We start from the raw sequence: 22,454 nt of genomic DNA, 5'->3' as shown, positions 1-22,454 counted from the left end.
CCCTTCTTTTGAGCTTTCTAGTCTTCTGCTCCTGGATCCCAATCTTACTGTGCTGACCACTTCAGAGGATCTTTAACCACATCATCTCTTATTAATCTTCCCTCTTACTAAAGACCAAATCTAAAATGGTGGATAGCAAAAATTCCCAATCATGATAGCCTAGTCCTAGTTACCTCGCAAACTCATTTCTGTATTAGCTATGACATCACAATCATGAGACTGTCTGTGCTGTCTGCTCATTTATCTTGTTTTAATACTATGTGTATTCAAAATATCAAAAGGTATAGGACTTTGATTTTTTAGTTATTTACAACTCTGGATTTGCTTCGTTTTTCAAATTTTCATTTACACCTCTGCACTGGCCTATGTCAATATCTTCCTCGCTCTCCTGTGCCACTAACTTTGCACTAAGCATTGGTTAAACATTCTGTAGGGAACCGCCTCTCCTCCTAGTTAAGTTAAAGCCTTGCGTACTGTCCAAGTTATGCAGTTCACCAGGATGCTTGTCCCAGCACGGTTCATGTGAAGCCCATCCCTATGGGAAAGCTCTCTCCTTCTCTATTTCCAGTGCCAGAACCTTTTCCTCCCATATCAAGCTTTGAGCTGCATATGTTCCTGTCCAGTCCTAGTCACCCTTTCCCAATTTGTGCATGGCTCAAGTAATACTCCAGCCATCATCATCTTTATCATTCTGTTTTTCAATTTTGCCCAAGTTCCTCATAAATCTTCAGCAGAACCACCTTCCTCACCCTGGTGCTGTTGTTAATGTCTACATGGAACATCACTGTTTATCTCAGTGCTGCTCTCAGAACACAACACAGGTCCTGGGTTTGAAACATTGCCTTTCCACCATGGGAAACTAATCACGCACTTAGTGTCAGATATGGTAGGCATTCTCTTCTTGGTGTGAGATGTCACTAGTCTGTACTTGCTACTGTGGATTACAGAAAATGTACAAATAGAGTACTTCTTAATGGCACTTGTTTCTCTTCACATTGGTCAGTGTTGGGCATAATGAGATCATTGGAGTTTGTCGTGTGGGCGTCAATGCTGAAGGCTTGGGGAGGGACCATTGGAATGAGATGCTGGCATATCCGCGCAAGCCAATTGCACATTGGCACCCATTGGTTGAGGTAAGGGAGCATCGTAGTAAATGGATAATATATGCATGCCATTGATAGTTTGTGCTCCAACATCCTTTAAGCAGTTTTTTAGCTGAATCCAAATTATAAATATGTTATGGTTAAGTAGACTAATGTATCACTATCAATGAATTCTATTAAGTTCTAATGAGCGTACCATACAATGGGACTGATTCTATGTGAGCTCCAAAGTGTTGGAGGAATGCATTCAGTGTAAGTATGCTGCAGCCTTTCTTATATACACCATCTGGGCAAGATACAGTTACTTTATAACTGTGTATAACAGTTATACACAGTTACTTTAACTCTGCCATTTGCAGAAACTGTGCTGAGAATGAAAATTATTCCTCTTTGTTTCCCCTGAATTTTTACTTCTTTCAGTTCTTCAAATCTATTCCCGTATCTTGGGACTCAATAAGTGACCTGCCTTCACCTCCAGATAGGGGACAACAAGCTCTTTGTCTGATTTTCCCCTCATTTGTTTATCAAGTTCTTGCCATATCACAAATTTCTTTCTCGCAGTTTAACTGGATGTAGCCCTCAGGTGTGCTTTCATTATCTGAGGGACAGGTATCCTATCTTACATGCTGAGATTGTGACAATTGTTCACTTTTGTCTCTCTCCACTCTATCCTTGTGACCTCTAAACCATCAAGCTCCTCATCGCCTGATCAATTCTCTTCAGCCTTTAAAACAAAGGGTAGCATCATGCACAGTCTGCTTCATCCCATTTGCTTTCCTACATGTTTAAAGCTTCCTGGTGCCATATTTTGAAGAACTCGGTTCTTTATCGAAGTTCCTCGGTTATCATTCCTAATGTGAATTGTGAAAAATTAGTCAACTTCTTCTCCAATGACGTACCACCTCATTTGGGAAGAAGCGGCTGGATGTTATCAGATATTCCATCTTCAGACATGATATTGGTTGGAGTGGCCATGCCACCTCTTTGTGGATCTTGGGAAATTCCATTGGATTCACAAGACTCACCTTCCAGCTGGGGTAACAAATGATAGTGTAGCACTTAGTGTAATGTTATTACAATGCCGCTGACCTGGGTTCAGTTCCTGCTGCTGTCTGTAAGGAATTTATATATTCTCCCCATGGCTGAGTGGGTCCTCTCCGAATGCTCTGGTTTTCTCCCACATTTCGAATTGGTCACATGGGTGTATTTCGGTGGTGTGGGTTCATTGGGCCAGAAGGGCCTGTTAACGTGCTGTATTTCTAAATAAAAAATGAAAAAATAAACGAGGAGACAAAGTTACATATCCAGAACAGGACCAGAAGATGGTTAACCATATATGCACATCAAGTACTGGACATGGTTTGGCCTTAAGTTTTTATAACCATATAATAACCATATAACAATTACAGCATGGAAACAGGCCATCTCGGCCCTTCTAGTCCATGCCGAACTCTTACTCTCACCTAGTCCCACCGACCTGCCCATAACCCTCCATTCCTTTCCTGTCCATATATCTATCCAATTTAACTTTAAATGACAACATTGAACCTGCCTCAACCACTTCTGCTGGAATCTCGTTCCACACAGCTACCACTCTCTGAGTAAAGAAGTTCCCCCTCATGTTACCCCTAAACTTTTGCCCTTTAACTCTCAACTCATGTCCTCTTGTTTGAATCTCCCCCACTCTCAATGGAAAAAGCCTATCCACGTCAACACTATCTATCCCACTCATAATTTTAAATACCTCTATCAAGTCCCCCCTCAACCTCCTACGCTCCAAAGAATAAAGACCCAACTTGTTCAACCTTTCTCTGTAATTTAGGAGATGAAACCCAGGCAACATTCTAGTAAATCTCCTCTGTACTTTCTCAATTGTATTGACATCTTTCCTATACTCCAAATTTGGCCTTACCAATGCCTTATACAATTTCAAGATTACATCCTAACTGCTACACTCAAAGCTTTGATTAATGAAGGCCAGCATACCGAAAGCTTTCTTCACCACCCTATCCACATGAGATTCCACCTTCAGGGAAGCATGCACCATTATTCCTAGATCCCTCTGTTCTACTGCATTCTTCAATGCCCTACCATTTACCATGTGTGTCCTATTTTGATTAGTCCTACCAAAATATAGCACCTCACATTTATCAGCATTAAACGCCATCTGCCATCTTTCAACCCACTCTTCTAAGTGGTCTAAATCTCTCAGCAAGCTTTGAAAACCTACTTCATTATCCACAACTCCACCAACTTGGTATCATCTGCATACTTACTCATCCAATTTACCACCCCATCAACCAGATTTTTGATTTATATTTGTGTTTTTTTAAAGAAAGTAATAACTTTTCAAATAATTAGGATATTAATGCTTAACCTCGGTAGCAGTGAATCAAAATATATGAAACTCCTTTTTACTGGGCATCTCTGGAAACACAACGGGTTAGCCCCTGGCTAACAAGCCAATGGACTCAGTGGTGAGGAAACCACCATTCTCGAATTCCATACGTTTAGGGTCAATATGACTTGGGTCCCACCAGACCAGGAGACCTGGGATATTTTGACCACCCACACCCCAATCTGAGTGAATTCTGTGTAAATGCTGTCCACTTGCAAATGCCCATCAGCAAGAAATAACAGATCATACATTGCATACAATTATAAAGAAAACATATTTACAAATTTCAGCTTTATTAAGCAGTTATTCAGAAAAGAAAAATAATAAAAAGGGGCCATTACAGTTAAACCAGTTCAAATGTGCACATAAGTTGGAGCTCATCTTGAAGTTGTCTTTAACTCACATGCTGGACCCACGATCTGCATGAAAACACACACCACCTTACAGATGTCATTTGAAATCCATCTCGAACAAACAGGCTCCCCCACGAAGCATTAAGACATAGGAGCAGAATTAGGCCTTTCAGCCCATTAAGTCTTCTCTACCTACCTTACTGACCGTCAACCACAGGGGTTTTGAACCAGAGGTGCATGGACCCTCATTTACCAGTAGGGTTCCATAGCATAAAAAAGTTTGGAAACACCTGCTTTAGCATTTTCTTCCCATTGCTGATATCTACTAACCAACCCAGCACCCATTCTGTAGCCCAGGGGTGTCCTTTGTGAGTTAAGTAGTGGCAATGACTCGTCGTTGAAAGTTACAACTTCAAGACATCTTGAAGTTACAAGGCCTGTTCAATCCTGGATTTCATCTGCAGTCTTATGCATTATTACATATTGCTAGTAAGATATTTTTTATATATGTTTTTAAAGCAAAGCTGTATCGAAGACAAGGATGGATCTTCGATACAGCCTTTCTTTAAAAACATATACTAAAAAAAATTCAAACATAGGCCCCATAATTATGGAGCTGAGTGATTCAGCCCATCAAGTCTCAGATGTTTGAATGAACTCTGAAATAAATCCCATTCTACCTGATCCTTCATCATAAACCTGCTTATTTGTTTATTTATTTCTTTATTGAGAAACAGCTTGGAATAGGTCCTTCTGGCCCTTTGAGTTGGCCACCCAGCGACCCCTGATTTAACCCCAGCCTAGCTACAGAACAATTTACAATGACCAATTAACCTACCAACTGGTGCATCTTTGGACTGTGCACCCAGAGGAAATGCCTGTGGTCTCGGTGAGAACGTACAAACTTCTTACAGACAGCGGCAGGAAATGAACCTGGGTCTCCCGTAACATCAAGTGCTGTGCGAACCACTGCGCTGTTGGATATGTGTGTTTATCCAATACATATCCAATTTGCTTTTAAGTGCTGCAAGTCCTCCTTCGATAAGGCCAAAAGGCAGTTCAGGGTTACCTGATGAACTGAAGGGGGTATGCTTTGTTTTACACACCCACACGTCCACTGTTCTTCTCTCTGGTACACAGGATGCTAAGTGGAATAATCTGATTCTGATTCTTCATATCCTCTTTGGATGTTTCTGTTACAATTATCACACATTTTACATTTGAGTGGACATACTAGATCAACTACTCTTAAAAAGACATCCCATGCAAATAATCTGGGACCCCAATTCCACTCTAAACTTGTGTTTATGCACAAGCATTATCTGCAGGAACGTTACCAGGGAAATCTGGAATGCAGAGCTGTTCCACAATCGAAGATGTCTTCAGAAGCTACACATTTGACCTTCATTTCCAACTGCTTGTGCAAGTCAAATTTCAGGATTTACTCTTCCTCACCACTTGACAGTTTCTTGAAAGCGGATGAGAACAATTGGCCATCGATTATAAGACTTAAATAGAAGACCAAGGTCATCACATTCAACACTTCTAGCTTGCTGACTGCTCACATAAAGAGAGTGAAACTGCATAGGATTTATTTGACATCAGTTCCAGGAATCTAGATATTATTGTTCTGATAGTTTCTTACCTCTGCCCTTTGCATTAAGTGAACCCATATGAGAGAGAGGTCCCCCACAATCACCAAACTTGGAAAATCCATTGGATGCCAGTTAAATTATGAAGCCAGAACTCTGTTCTCTAATGTGAATGTTGTGTGGAAAAAGGTTCAAGCCTGGTACCTTCTCACTTTGAGAAAGGAACACCGCTACATGTCAAAATACTCATTTAAAAATGTTTATGAATGAAAGTTATGTGTGTCCTGCAGGGGCTGAAGAAAACAAAGTCCATGAACTCTGTGATTGACCTCTGTCTGTTTCCACCCCTCTTTCCTCCGTGTCTCACATTCCTTCTCTTGTTTTCCTACCCAAGTCGTCTAATTTCCTCCTTGTGTGGAATAAAAGTTGGGGGTACATTTTGCACTGTTCTCTGACATTGTTGGACTTCCTATTCTCCTTTACCAATAGAGTAAATTTTGTAGAATCCTTTGTTGTACAGAATGTGAGATAGCTGCCATTAATCATTCCTGAATGGGGTGGGGGGTGATAATGAGTGCAGGAATTTAGCAACTATATATCGTGAGGCTTTTACTACTTCCCTTTGTCTTAGGCTGTGAGTGAAGGCACACTTGCAGGGGAAGGAAGCGGTTGTGAAGGGTATAGTGGTACCTCCTGCCCATTGCTGGTAAGTTGTAGGTGGTGTTCAATACTACGAAGACAAGATGGGTGGAAATAAGAAGCATGTTCATGACAGTGTGACTGTCTTTTCATTACTTGGTTACCCTGTAAAATCACTGAACTTTTCCAATCACTTGTTGTGCGGAGGTGACACAAACTACCAAAAACTGTCCCTTTCCACTCTACTGGAACCTTTCTTTCATTTGCCTCTTCTTGGCTCCAGAGACTTCCTGCACGCAGTGAACCTTCTTGGGAGATCACTTTCTTTACACTTTGATGTTTGAATACTTACTTCCAAATTCTAAATGTTTGGTCTGTTTCTTTAAGCTGCTGCAGTCATTTCAATGCCACAGGAATGCTAGATTTTGATAGGCAGTGTAGATAATGCAGGGAATTATTTCTTATTACAACAAAGAGCACCTCACAAGGTGCTGCTGAGGCAGATCTAGAACAGGCCAGTGAGTGAAAATCCCAATCCCAAATAATTCTTGGAGGACCCCTATTGAAATGGAAACTCCAGCCTTAATTGGGCAACTATGACCTCAAGAAAGGAAGAAGCATATTATGTCTGTAGGATAGTATCATGTAAAATCATAATTTTTTTTTACTTAAATCATCTTCAAGTGGGCAGAGGTTGTGGACGACAACAATCTGTGCTCTGCATTAGCTGGGGTTCAGTTTCAGGAACGTTTATTTATTGTCAATAGATGAAGAGGCAGACATCGTCAGTCGCTGCTCGTGAGAATTCAAAGGATGTGGGTATTCACTCCCTCATTGATCACTGTGCCAGAACGTTGATTACAATAAAAAATCTACAACAAAATAAAGACAGGAACGTTATTGATACTTTTTATTATTGTCATGAAAATGGCTTATTTTGACTAACACCATCTATGTTTTCAAATTGGTTTGTTCTTCAGTGATCTATAAATTGGAGACAGTATCTCAGGTTATATAAATTGTCACCATTAACTCCATTTTCATACCTTGTGAGGCTCAGCAAGGCAGCTTGCATCCTTAATCCTTGAGCCATGTTTCTAATTCCATACATACTTCCTCAAAAAAAAACTAATTCTCCTTCCATCCCATCTCCTTTCAACCCTTCATTGCTGAAGCCTCAGACATATCGTCAACTGCCCCACATTACGCCATAACTCCTCTTGGCAGATCCCATCATCTGCAGAATCATCTTTGACCTGGATACTCTTAGCCCATTACATCTTTGGGCTCTCAACCCTCTGTCGGTGTCAGTGACTAAAGTTTCCATTAGCCATATGTCTCTAATTCATGACCTGCTTTCAGTCCTACCTTCCACTTCCTCTTAACCAAATTTCAGCCTATCATGCACTCATCCCATTTTCTTCCACTGTCATCTAAACAAGGGCTCACATTCTCTTGAAGCTTCCTTGAAAATATCTTCCTCCTCTCCACTGAAATTTTCAAGAAACCTTTACTTCATCTTTCCCCTGCTTCAGTGTCCATTTTCCATACATCTATTATGGGTAATCTTGGGATGTTTTCCTTTGTTAAATTGTTTATATAAATACATCATGTTCTAAAAGAGTGTAACACAACAATCTTTTATCTTTTCTTCTCAGTGGCAAGGCCGCACTGCCAGCTTTGACAGCCAAGGGTCTTGTCCATCTCCTAAACCTCCATCAACACCATGAATTCCAGTGCAGAGAGTTCTGTGGATCGTTTGATGTTCTGAACATAATGTAATGTTAGTAGTTCAGTCTCTTTCCTCACAGGAAAACTGCATTATACTCAGCATAATGACACAAGTATCATGGAGATAGATTGTCCCTACTTGGATAGAAGGCAAATCCAACATCTGGGGGACTTTCATAAGTTGTGTATGAAGGAGACAGGATTATGATAGTAGTGGTGTAAATAAGAGAGGGACTCAAGGGACACTGTGTTTGCAACCAGAAAGATAAATTTGAACCAAATGTTTGCCAGTTTGCGAGTGAAAATCTAGCTCATCTGTGTATCAGCAGCTTAAACCAATTCACAAGTATGAAAAAGCTGCCTGAAGTCCTGTGTTAAAACGTGCGTTCGTGTTTTTTTTTGTTCTACATTCATTACAGTTTCTCAGTTCTAAAAGAGACCAAGCTGAAGACTTATCAAGATATCAAAACTTGTAACAGTTCACCAACTTCAGGCTATCAAAATATTTGTCAGGCAACTAAATTTTCAATGCCTTTATTGTCTGGATAAACGCCTGATTTAGAAAATAATTATCACAATTTTCATTTGGCAAAATCATGCCTAAAAGATAACACTTTCCAAGTATAACATCAAAGAAAGCAAAGAGATGCACTTTAATGAAATACTGGTACTCTGGAAGAATTGTGCACCTTTGATGAAACAAATCTGGATATGGACCTGATATAATTAACAAATCAGGAAATTAAAGGAATACTTCTTCAGGGGTGGTATGGTCCTTATCTCCTTAGCTTTTGCCCATCTCTAAGTAAGGTGGAACATGCTGCTGTGTGTCAGTCAATGTCATGAGGTTGCTTAATGAAGAGGGATTGCTCGTTACCATTGATCTGAGTATCCTGTCATGTGAAAACTGGTGTGATGTCCTAAAGCAGAGGTTAGAGCCAAAGAGTCATAGTGACAAAGAAAAGTACAGCACAGAAGCAAGCCATTCAGCCTATCTAGTCCATGCCGGACCATTTAAGCTAACTCCTCCCATCAACCTGCACCCAGACCACAACTCTCCGTACCTCAACCATCCATGGACTTATCCAAACTTCTCATAAACTTTGAAACCGAGCTCGCATGCAGCACTTGCGCTGACAGCTCATTCCACACTCTCATGACCCTCCGAGTGAAGAAGTTTCCCTTTATGTTCCCCTTAAACTTTTCACCTTTCACCCTTAACCCATGACCTCTAGTTGAGCTAACCTCCTAACCTTTTTTATGCCATGGAGCCCCACCATTAAGCGAGGGTCTGTGGACTCCAAGTTAGGAACCCCTGTCCTAAAGTTTAAGTTCAGGGAAGGTAGCAGGAACAGTGCAGCATTCTGTATCTGAGTCTTCATACCTGTAATTCGAATCAATCTATTTAGATCGGATGTGTTTTCCTTGCACCGAGTAAGAGCTCTTTCAAAAACAGCTTAACTATGACAAAACTTCTTAGATTTGTCCTAGTCTTCATTGGTGCAAATTATATTTACCATATTTTCTTCTTCAATGTTTTACAAAACATGAATGAGGTTTATAACTCCTGAGAGATGCAGAATCCTTGCATTTTGCCAAAAGAATGTTTTCAGTAGGTGTAAACGATCTTGTCCCACAGCCTCAGTAAAACATCCTCCCATATACACAACTGAGAATTCACAATGTAATCTCAGCTCTGTCACTATCTCGTAAAGACTACTTCTTTCCTAAAGCACTCCATCAAATTCCTGTGATTGATATCTCCAATTAATGCAAGACTATAATTTTGTAACTTGCATTAGAATTGGACAGGATTTCCTTCCCTGACTTTGATATATTTACTGTGAATTGAATGCCAGCAACGTGCTCCATTTACATCATTAACATGTTCTGCAGTCAGTTCTGTTTTTTAGCTTGTACCAGACCTATAATTCCAGGTAGACTGCAGGACTATCACATAGTTTCAGGTAAGGATCCTATTATAAATAGCGAAATGTCAGAAATTGGAGTGGAAAACTGTTCCAACATGGGCAGTTTGTAAACAAGACTTGCAACCATGAGTAATGCAAGTTTTGATCTATAGTTGGGATTTAAGTTTTTAATCTTTGGTCTTGCTTCTCTTGCATTAGTTGGGTGAGCCTTCAGTGATCTACAGATCATGACTGAAAGAACACCTATTACAAGCATACTGGTTCTCACTCTATACAAACTACAATGTACATTTATTATCAAATATGTATACTTTATACAACCTTGAGATTCATCTCCTTACAGGCAGCCAAAAAACAAAGAACCCCACTGAAACAGAAAGAAGACTGTCAAACAGCTGATGTGCAAAAAAAACACAAATTGTGCAATCAACAAAAGTAAGCAAATAACGTTCAGGACGAAGTTCACGAATGTGATTAAATAGCCCATTAGTTGCAGGCCACAGGCCCAGTTCAGTGCAGAGACAAGTAAACTTCACGGAAATGCCAGCTGAACCAGTCTGTCCCTCAGCAGTCCTGACACCCTGATCTTTCCAATGTGGCCCGATGTTTAAATCAATCAAACCTCGAGTCTTTCCTTGTTCTCCGATCTGGGTACCACTTTGAGTCAGTCTCACCTCTGCTGTACCCAGGATTCTGAAAATGGCAATAACTTAAACCTTATTACACAGAGGCAATCGGATGTGTCAAACGAACAAGACCTTGTTTCAGTGTCAAGTAATAGATTTTCCCTGCATTATGCACTTAGTCTAAAATATTAATTGGTGATATAATGTGCTAGAACCATAAGGGCTAGATATTCTTTCAAGTGGCCCAGAGCTTTTATGTGCTACATGAAGGAATTTAGTCTCAAAGACAGTTCATGAAATTTTGAGAGCAGGCCTTGCAGTTTTATTGATTTGTGCATGATGCTCTGTGTGTATGATAAGGCCCCAGTGTACACACAGCGACAGCTAAACATCCACCTGTGAATCCCAGGTCCCTGAGAGGACCAGGTCGCTGAACTGAAGAGATCAGACTTGTGTCTGAAAGTGACAAGCTTTGGCTAATCTGTGGCTGGTGAATCTGAAATATCAAGCTTCCTTCAGCTAAGTTCCCTCAAAGAATTCCGTTTGGTAATTAGTTTTCTATCCTTTCCTCCTGCTGATATCCTTTCTACTTTCACTTCTTCGTCCTCATCTTTCCTTATCTCACCTGTTGGCTTCCTTTGGCCTTTGATAATTTTGACAAATGCAAGATCAAATCTGTCACACACAATATTCTAGGCCTTGTGCACAACTCTACTGCTGTGGGGCATCACAAAGATATGGTGCTGCTTCCCTTCTCAAGGTGCTTTTATAGGCTTTTGCAACCTTTGAAGAACTTGTAGGTCAGTTGGTTTTATTCTGTATCTTTGATTAGTAATATTCACACTCTAAACGTGTTTAAAACAAATAATTATATAGACATCTTTACCTTTCTAAGCCAAAGCAGGTAGACAGTTAATCCATCTGAAACAAATAGGTCATAAGTATTGCCCACAGTTTTCTACATATAATCTGTTTGCTAAATGTACGTAGGTACAAGAACATTGTACAAGCTGAACAGTTTGATTATGCCTTCCATTACTTCATTCATGTTCCCAAAGTGCATAAAATCATAATTTTAGGGCTTAGGACAACTCAATAATATAAAAACAAAATTGATACACTTTAAGCTTTTAATTATACCACCAAGTACAAGATAATTGATCTTTTATTCCCCTGAAGGACTCATGCTTATCATATCCAGAAGATATTCTTGAAGTAGACCAAACAGTAAGGAGTAATATGCTGATAGATGAGTTAATTCTTATAGGATTCTTTTGCTAAACTTATCAGATGTGGACTTCTGAATTTACTCTTTATCAATTGTGCATAAAAGTTGCGTTGTCTATTGTGTTCTTTGACACTGAGCTATTTTAAGATCTGCATGTGATGCCAATTCAATACTGCTGTGATTGCTGAATAATCTCTTAAAGTTGTCCATGTCACTGGGAGGCTGTGAAAGGAGTTGGCTGAATCTTGAGCTCAAAGTTCAGGATAATGAGAGCAATGGGAAACAAAAATTCAATAGTTTGCAAGTATATGTTTCCTTTCTCAACCAAGACCTTCCTTTCAGAATATATCATTAAAGTAAGTTTGAATAAATTACTTTTCAAACAATTGAAAGCTGAGAGGTCAACTGGACTCTGAAGAAATTTGAGCATTTGGGATTTTACAAGATCTCCACTTAACAAGATGTTCAGTATTCATCTAAATTTCAGTGAGTTTTCCAGGCGGATTTAAATTTCCAGACCGAAGAGTTGACGTACTTCATAGAAAATCATCCAAAGAAAAACTTCAAGGCCTAAGGATTTGTATCTTCTGGCTTAACTTTCATCAGTATGGCTTCATGTCTTTAATAGACAAAAGTAGCAAACACTGGGAGGGTAATGATGTGACAAGGACCTTGTTAACTATATCACCCTGATACATTGCAATGACTTGTGCTTTATAGAGCAATTCACAGACTCACCTGGGTATCTAACCTCCACAGTTATAAAGTACACACACTCCACTATTCTAATCACTTAAACCAATTGATGTTGCAAGAAATATCATAATGAAATTTACTACAAATACTGGCCCAAATGGTTAAATTTACAGTATAACCATTAAGCTTTTGGTTTCTCATTGGCATTGCCCAATTTCTTTCTTAATGAGATGGTTCTATTTGGATAATTGACATTGTTTCAGACAGAACTTCATGATGTTTCAGACAATCCTTACATTGTAATAATACATAAAAGTTTTATCTGCATTTGGTTATGAATGTATGCCTAAGAAGAAAGGGTTTTAACAAAATCCAAACACAACAAGTGGGATGGTCTTTAAGTACTCTGAGCTTGTTTATCCTAATTTGAATGTTATGATTTGGTGGCTGGGGTACTTGGTCGCAACATATAGGTAATTTCTTTGTAATAGTTAGCTGCAAATGTAGGGTTAAACATGCACAGGAAGCAACCCTCAGGTTTTGTATTGAGAACCACAAACTACAAACTACAGCCATCTTGGCAGTAATCCAGCACTGTTGCCGTATGTTACAACCAGCCACTCTTCCTGCAAGCATTAACCGCATGGAGGGAACCACTCAACCAGATATATGAAATACATTGTTACATGATTCATACTGCACAGTTAGCTGTATTTTCCCACCTATGATTATTTGGGTAATTAGACTGCTGAAGAATGTGTCAACTCCTTCATATTCAAACACTATTTTTCATTAAGAAGCTGGGGCAAGCTGTAATTAAAAGTGTTTTCCATTGCACTCCTGAACCCAAATAACATACACTTAATGATTCTTGACTGTACAGAGTACCAATAAACAAACTGGCAATAATGCATCTTCCTTCCTGGCCTTTCACCACAATTGTAAATAGGCTTTATTGAATCAAAGAATCTGGCTGGGAAATACAGTAACACAAATGTCAGGTATTTAAATAAAACATTAATGCACCTTTAGATTTCCCAGTAATTCATTAAGTTATTTATTTTCCCATTTCATTTTACACCTTTAAACTCCACTGGGCATAAGTGAAAGAGCATCAAGACAAGGAGACAGATCTCTAGTGCATTTAATGTGAAATGACTGCAACCAAGCATAACTACTCCTGTTTTCACCAGTGTTTAGTAAAAAAATGGAGAAAATCCTACTGAGGCATGCAGGTGCTTCTCCAGTCCGGGGAAACTAAAATGTAAGGTCATAAACTCAGCATATGGAGTCACATGTTCAGGGCTGAGATGAGAAGAAATGTCTTCACTCACTGAGTGTGAACTTATGGGATTTCGTGTTGCAGGGGAGTGTGAATACCAAATCAGTATAAGAAAGAAATAGATTTCTAATCACAAAAGGTTTCCAATGATTTGCAGTGATGGTGGAACTCTGGTATTGAGGTAAAGAATCAGCCTTGATTGTATTGGCTGGCAGAACAGGCTGAAAAGGAAGAATCCATTACTCCTGCTCCTATTTTTCTGTTTTGTACCTCTATGATACTCAACTCACAACCATCTTTTTTCATTCTTAGATTTAGATTTATGAGAATGTCTGTGCTGTTAGTCAGCCTAAAATTGTGTTGTTGCTCTGATGGTTCAAATTGCGGTTGTAATTGAATTGGGAGGTAACTTCACCAGCACCACCTTTGACTTATATCATGTGTCACCCGGAAGTGGGGGAATCGTTTAAACGTAGCGCAGGAGGAAGTCCTTTGGTCCGTCATGTGAAAATGACACCCACTCCCTGGTCTTTCCTTCTCAAATATTGCCTATTGAAAATTGAAATTAAATCATATTTCACCATCAATTCAACTAGTGCATTCCAAATTATAGAAACTCACTGGTGGAAAAATATTACATCCAGTCCTGCTTTTTAGATCATTTCCTTATAAATCCTGCCTACCTTCTTGCCTCTAGAAACACTGCATGAACTAAATGTGTCATAACCTGAACACTCATATTGAATCTCCCAAACTTTAAAGGGAAATAATCCTCTCTCTACTAATCTATCCACCAACAGGAATTCCTTATCTCCACTAGCATTCTATTAACAGATTAATTCTGATTATTAAAATTAACAGAAATGGAATTTCAGATTCCATCCACCTTTTTCAAATAATTTAACTTTATAAAGCCAAAGAGAGACACAGTGCAGAAACAGACCCCCCAAGTTGATGCTTTCAACCTCCCACTTATAGGGACTGTACACTAATTCCATTTTATTCTCTACATTCCCATTCACCTACATTAAATTCTATCCCTGATCCATACAATAGGAACAATTTAAACTGTCCAATTCACCAATTAAACCATCTGTCATTGGGAAGCGAGAGGGAACTACTTGTTGGAACAGACCAAGTGTACAAAGTCCACACAGACAGCATCCGAGGTCAGTTCTGAGCCTGAGTCTCAGCTGCTCTGAGGCAGTGGCTTCATGACCTCCACCACTGCGATCCCCTACATCTTTATTAATGTATTTGTTCCTTTTTGGTAAACCACCTCCACTTCAGCAGGGCCTGAGCTATGTTAAGCTAAGGTTCTGCACAGTCTTCAAACCTTATCCTAATGACTTTACACTCAGTGTGACACTTTAATTCCCAACAGTTTTTATGCTACGGACCTCTGGACCTCAGCTTGGGACCCCTTGCTTTAAAAGGATGTTACTATAAGGATTATGGATATTGATGGGTTAAAATGCTGGGTTCAAAACTGGAGCAAAGGGAATGAGGAACAATACCGCCAGCATGATTGGATAGCTGTGATTCAGCTGAGAAAAGACAAGATTGCGATCATTAGTATGGTGGAGCTTGCTGAAAGAGAGGAGGAACGTAAGGAATGTTCTCAATGCACCCTGAGCGCCCCACTCCAGAACTAACTCATACTCAAACAAGTGGCATTGAGAGGGCCAACGCTGCACAGAAGGACCCACCATTTAATTAGTACCTAACCACAGAAATATCACTGATGATGGTTCATACGATTAATCTGTCACTGGTACCCATTGTCCTCACAGACTTGATATTATAGCCCGGCTGTTAATTCATTAAGATGACTTCACTAATCTGCATATTTTCCCTGTTAATTCCAACAATGAAAATTTAACACAATCAAGTTGACTATCAGGTTTTAGGATAAGGTAATTTACAGCTGAGTAGATTCATTAAATGCACTAAGTTGATTATCTACTCATTTTTAAATGAGGTTCAGACTGAAGAACATTTTTAATAAAGTCAATTTAATACATTCAGTCTTTCTGCCATGAAATGTGTAATTTAATATTTTATTATTGATTTTAAATTCCTCATATGGACAATAGAAATTTCAAACTCAAAGAGGAAAGAAATAATGAGAGAGAAAAAAAAATACAGAACTTGTTTTGAATGATTAATGTGCACTTGTGGCCAAAGTGTTCATTTTGTAGTTTGATGTGCTGTCACCAAATAACTGCAGCTTACTTGGAGTTGTTTTTAGCTTGAACATATTTTAAATGGACAAGCAGGAAGTATGAAATACAAAATGCAAAAAATGCAAGGGGCAAGGCCTGGGCTGCTATTACTCTGGTTTTAAATAAATGCTATTGATATAATTCTCACTCGGGGAAATTCTCTACGTGGGGAAATGAGGAGCGAAGAAGGTTGTGCTGAAGGAAAAGTTCCCATATTTTTGTTCCTGCTGTTTCCAGGTGTTCCTCGAGGGAAGAGTTCAAGTCCCAGGCAGAGAAGGCCACAACTTTCTTTTTGGTGCCTGTAGAAGTTCTCTTGCAAAAAAAAGAAGCATGTCTTAGATCTGCCAGAGGTCCTGGTTAATACCTAGTCAGAGTTCAATGATTACATTCCTGTTTGCATTATTTTGAGGCTCCATCCTTCTTTAATAGGTACTCCATCAACTTCCAAAGCCTGTTGGTTAACATCACCAGGATTAAATCAGGATGGAACATTTCAACATTATATAGACCAAATTCAACATAAGCAACCACGTGGTAGGAAGCTAAAATTAATTTTTCTTACTAATGTTAATGCAACAAACAAAATTAGATAGAATTTCTTGTGAAACTGGTGCAAGAAAAGTGATCATTACATCTTTGTTTCTCCATTAGTTAGTATTAGAGGTTTTGGCTCTTTGACTATACATACATAGCACTTTAATCACTTAATCACTACTTCCAATGTTTAAGGCCAGTTTGGAAAAATTAGTTAAAATAGTTGACATTTCATATCCTCACTCATGCAGTAACCTTCTTTGTCTTTCTCTGGATTCCAGTTAGACTTTATACTTGGTTGAACGCTAGAGTGTACTATGTGATTCTGCCTCCAATAATATTCCTGACATTGCCCTAGGGAATGTCGACATCCATACATTGCTTTAACTGAGTATTTTCCTGTCAAGTAACAAAGGTTGTTCTATTGGTATCTGGTCCACAGAAATGTCTCTCTGATGTAAATGAAGAATGAATATTCCTCTTTCCCAATATGGATATCTGGGAGATTATGTCGATGAGTGAGGTGTTTTTTTCCAAACTGTAAATTGTGCACTGTTTTTACTCCCACTTTGACCTGCCATTTTAACTAGGATTTCCCTCGTTGTTAATTTAGTTCTTGGATAGTGTAACCTTATTGGCCTTTTCATCTAAGAATTACTTGGCTTGTGTGAACCTTGTGTGCTAACTCTTTTAGAAGCAAATCCATTTATGGCCATTTATGAAAGAAATTGAAAATTTTGTACTAAAGCAATGATTGTATTTGTAATATGAATGTTTTGGTCTGTATTTTAAATAAAATGAATACAAGTGTTAGTTCTTCAATTGCATCTTCCTAAACTGAGTCAGCTGTTTTATTCAAAGCTTTCAAAAGGCATTTGTATAAACACCAGAAAAAATTATTGTAGTGACACTGGGAATAAGAGAAAACCAGAGAAAGAAATAAAGCAGTTGATGTGGGTTCAGAGGACCAAACGATTCCTACTCTCCATGATTCTTTAACCTTGATGCTGAGATACATGGGACACATTGTCAGTGATGTAACCGGAGGTCATCGGGTGTTTCAGGTCTTTCAGCATCAGACTCATTCACCCAGGCGACCCAGCCAGGGTTGATCAGACCCCGGCTTGTGTCCCAGCAGCTCTGGTCGATGGGTCACACCTCTCGATCCATGGCCATCTGGAGGCTCACTCAGTTGCCTCTGAGACGGTCCTGATGGATCTTTTCTTTGCAGCCCCCGTTGTGCCAAGCAGAGAGCAGGTTCTGCAGAACGAGCATCCAACAAAACCACTATAGGCTTGCTTCGTGCCCTCTGGAGATGCTGTACCAGCTCCTGGTATTTGGACTTCTTACACTCAAACGTCTCCCTCGTCCAGTCTTCCCAAGGATATTTCAGTTTGTAAAATTCTACAACATTAGGAATTTTACAATAAAGGCTTTCTCACAGTGTCCCTCCCAATGCAGATTTATTTAACAGTGATTAATTGGTCATTGTTAAAGTGAATGGGTTCTCTTCTCCCCACCCACCCACTTCTTCCAATAATGTTAAAAAAAAACATCCACAGCCACCATTTAGTGGTTATGCAGGCAAGGGACTGTGGAAGCAACTTGGGATTTGAACAGGGAGCAGTTGTGATAAGGTGTGGTGTCAGCCTGATTTATTGCCAGCGTCATACTCTTGGGTAAGAAATTTGTCAGCTTCATGTTTTTATAATAGTGTCACAGAGTCATAGAGAAGTACAGCACAGAAACAGACCCTTTGGTCCATTTAATCCTGGTGAACTACTTAAAGCTGCCTACACCCATTGACCTGCACTGGGACCAGAGCTCTCTATACCCCTACCATCCATGTACCAATCCAAACTTCACTTTAATGTTGAAATCAAGCTTGCATGTACCACTTGACCTGGCAGCTCATCCCATACTCTTGTAACCCTCTCAGTGAAGACAGTTCCACTCAGGTTTTCTTTGAGCTTTTCACCTTACACCCTTTACCCATGTGCTGGGGCAGCAGGCTGAGGGTAGCAGACACCAACAGAATCAACAAACTCTTTCATAAGGCCAGTGATGATGTGGGGATGGAACTGGACTCTCTGATGGTGGTGTCTGAAAAGAGGATGCTGTCCAAGTTGCATGCCATCTTGGACAATGTCTCCCATCCACTACATAATGTACTAGTTGGGCACAGGAGTACATTCAGTCAGAGACTTATCTCACCGAGATGCAACACAGAGCGTCATAGGAAGTCATTCCTGCCTGTGGCCATCAAACTTTACAACTCCTCCCTTGGAGGGTCAGACACCCTGAGCCAATAGGCTGGTCCTGGACTTATTTCCTGGCATAATTTACATATTACTATTTAATTATGTGTGGTTTTATTACTATTTAATTATTTATGGTGTAACTGTAACAAAATCCAATTTCCCTCGGGATCAATAAAGTATGACTATGACTATTAGTGGAAAAAACCTACCTGCATTTACCCTATCTATACCCCTCATAATTTTGTGTACCTCTATGAAATCTCCCTTCTGTCTTCTACAGTCTTAACCTATTCAATCTTTCCTTATAGCCCAGGTCCTCCAGATAGGCAACATCCTTGTAAATTTTCTCTGTACTCTTTCAATCTTATTTACATCTTCCCTGTAGGTAGATGACCAAAACAGCAAGACAAAACTCCAAATCAGGCCTCACCAACATCTTACACAATACTCTTCATAAGAGCTATATGATTACTCGTTGCCCCCATGCCCTTGCAGGTATTTTCTCCTGTAAAGTTCTTAAGAACATAGAATATAGAAATTTACAGCACATTACAGGCCCTTCAGCCCACAATGTTGTGCCGACCACTTATTCTAGAAGCTGCCTAGAATTTCCCTATCGGATAGCCCTCCATTTTCCTAAGCTCCATGTACCTTTCTAAGAGGCTCTTAAAAGACCCTAAAGTATCCACTTTCACCACCACCGCCGGCAGTGCATTCCATGCACCCACCATTCTCCCTGTGAAAAACTTACCCCTGACATCCCCTATTTCCAAGCACCTTCAAACTGTGCCCTTATTCAATTTCTCTAAGCAAGTTAACATTGTATCTGCTTCTGGCATTCTCTACAGAAAGTGTATTACAAATTGTAAAAAAAAATCGTGCTGTAAACTTCAACTTCCCTCTTTGTTCATTTGGGAACCATCTTAAATCTGTAGTATCAGGGCTTTGTATTCCTGTGTAAATGTGCAAGTTATGTGTATATATGCCTGTATGCCTGTGTATGTGTTTGGCTAGATAAATCTATGCACGCACAAGATCCCAACCAATTTACACACATTTGTCTGCATGTATTTATATCTCCTAATGACTTTCACTCCATTTTCAGTTTTGGTACTTTTTAAATGGTATTCATCCCCCGCATATTAAGCCTTTCAATCTGATATTTCAACGTCTTAAGAGATGTCCCTTTGGAACTGAGATATGAAGAGTTTCATCAGCCAGAAAGGTGACATAAGCTGGTGATATTAAACCTGATTCTGATTAACCAGTGCAATTCATTATGACGGAGGGCTGTGGAGGCCAAACCATCAGGTGTATGTAATACAGAGATTGATTTAGGGTGATGAGGAGAAGGTGAAAGAATGGGGTTGAGAAACGAAAAATCAGCCATGATCAGCCATGGAGCAGACTCAAGAGACTGACTGGCCCAATTCAGCTCCTATCGCTTATGATATTGAACTGTGCTTCTTCGTAAAATGCTTCCTGACTGAACTATAGATAATTCCCATCTTTGTTTGCTTTGTAAAGTTCTGCTTTGGATTGCAGCAGCCTGGTTTTATTAATTTAAGGCTGGGAATTCCAAACACGACTTTGAAACACTGTGGTGGGAGATTGATGAAATATATTTCAACATTTTTTAAACTTCAGCTGGAAGAAGTAAACTTGACCAAAAGTAATGCTTACTTGTATTTATTTAATACATTCCAAAGGAAATCTCGTGTACACCTGACTGTGATACAGATTCAAACAAATTTATCTGAAATACAACACTTTTGGCTGCAATGCATATCTTGGGACATCATTACAATCTCATCTAAAGTTATATGATTGAACCTCTGAAGCCAAATTTCAATTTACAGACTTCTAGCTTATAGCCAATAGTATAATCACCAAAGTATCATTCATCTGCGGCTTCCTACATGACTGTGGTGCTGAATGTGCAAGTGCCACTGCTCCTAGACACACAGACTGCTGTGTCAACAATTCTTCTGAAAATTCTTCTCAATCTCTTCCCCTGTCCTTTATAATTCACTGCTTTTCACTGAGGAGTGAAGATAGCTTTGACAAATAAAGGCAGTTAACATGTTATGCTTGGCTGAAAGAGTCTTAGGCACTTATATGTCACTGAGACTTTTGCACAGTATAGTACTAATTTTATGTATTGCACTGTACTGCTGCAAAAAGAAAAAAAACAAATTTCATGACATATGTGAGTGCTCGGCGAAGATGTACACAGGCCTGAAGGCACACACTCGACGATTCAGGAACTGCTTCTTCCCTCTGCCATCAGATTTCTGAATGGACAATGAACCCATGAACACTACCCTACTGCTTTTTCCCTCTTTTTGCACTACTTACTTAACGTAATTTTTAAAATATATATACTGTATATATACTTACTGAAATTCATAGTTTTTATATATTGCTATGTACTGCTGCTGTGTAACAACAAGTCTCATGACATATGCCAGTGATATTAAACCTGATTCTGATATGGGTGTCTATTGCAGACTGAGAGTGGGAAGGGGACAGGGAGAGGGGAATCATGTTTGGGAAAAGGAGCAGGGAGAGGGGAGGGAGCAAGAAGCACCAGCGAAACATTCTGTAATGATCAATAAACCATATGTATGGAATCAAGTTACCTTGCCTGGTGTCCCAGGACTAGATGTGACTACACCCGCACCACCACTGCCCCTGGCACTCCGTCAGGGCCACCTGTCCCACACCCCTCCCACGGAGCTCTGACCCTGCCAATCCCAACATCCTTTGCCCTCGCCAGATTCACAAACTCACTCTCTGGTCCACATTGACAAACACAGTACTGTGCAAAACTCTTCGCACTCAAACTATGTACATGTGCCTAAAACTTCTGCACAGCACTGTACACCCTAACCTACATTGGAAAATTACTTCATCTCTCAGGAAAAGAGATGTGTATTCACTTTAACACAAAAGAGTCTTTTTCTGTTGATCGGTGTAAAAAAAGCCAAATTAAATCCACTGTGATTCAATGTTGTAAAACAATAAAACATGAAAACTTCCAAGGGGGTGAATTTTTATAGGCACTATACAGTGAAAAACTTGACCTGCATAAATCTGGGGATGCTGGAGTTCCAAATCAATACGCACAAAATGCTGGAGGAACTCAGCAGGCCAGGCAGCGTCTATGGAAAAGAGGACAGTAGATGTTTCAGGCCGAGACCATTCAGCAGGACTGGAGATAAAAAGATGAGGAGTCAGAGTAAGATGGTAGGAAAGGAGAGAAAGAAGTACAAGGTAGTAGGTGATAGGTGAAACTGGGAGAGGAGAAATGGTGAAGTAATGAGCTGAGAAGTTGACTGGTGAAAGAGATAAAAGGCTGGAGGAAGGGAAATCTGACAGAAAAGGACAGAAGACCATGGAAGAAAGGGAAAAGGGAGGAGCACTAGAGGGAGGTGAGAGAGGGAAACAGAATTGGCGAATGGTGAAAGGGGTGGAGGTGTGGGGAAGTTTGAGAAATCAGTGTTCATGCCAGCAGCTTAGAGGCTACACAGATGGAATATAATGTGTTGCTCCTCCAACCAGAGTGTGGCCTTATCGTGGCAGTAGAGGAGGCCATGGACTGACAGATTGGAATGGGAATGGGAAGTGGAATTGAAATGGTTGGCTACTGAGAGATCCTGTTTTTTACTGGCAGATGGAGCATAGGTGCTTGGTGAAGTGATCTCCCAATCTGTGTCGGGTCTCACCAATATACAGGAGGCCACACTGGGAGCATGATATACAGAAGATGACCCCAACAGATTTGCAAGAGAAGTGTTGCCTCACCTGGAAGGACTGTTTGGGGCCGTGAATGGTAGTGAGTGAGGAGGTGTA

The 22,454-nt window shown here is 39.9% G+C and overlaps 1 protein-coding gene across 1 annotated transcript in view; it reads left to right on the top strand.

The window, feature by feature from the left end:
• Positions 1 to 17,057, top strand: part of LOC140195277 (synaptotagmin-6-like) — a 193,388-nt gene extending 176,331 nt beyond the window's left edge. Inside the window, exons 5-7 of the mRNA XM_072253353.1 lie at positions 1,004 to 1,133; positions 6,078 to 6,152; positions 7,744 to 17,057. Of these exons, the coding sequence (XP_072109454.1) occupies positions 1,004 to 1,133; positions 6,078 to 6,152; positions 7,744 to 7,815 (277 nt within the window). The 3' untranslated portion in view covers positions 7,816 to 17,057. The remainder of the gene's footprint in view (positions 1 to 1,003; positions 1,134 to 6,077; positions 6,153 to 7,743) is intronic.
• Positions 17,058 to 22,454: the final 5,397 nt, after the last annotated feature.

Source organism: Mobula birostris, chromosome 3 (genome assembly GCF_030028105.1).
Source record: "Mobula birostris isolate sMobBir1 chromosome 3, sMobBir1.hap1, whole genome shotgun sequence".
Lineage (NCBI taxonomy): Eukaryota > Metazoa > Chordata > Chondrichthyes > Myliobatiformes > Myliobatidae > Mobula > Mobula birostris.
Note: the sequence above shows the minus strand (reverse complement) of the source record. Positions and strands in the feature narration are given on the sequence as shown.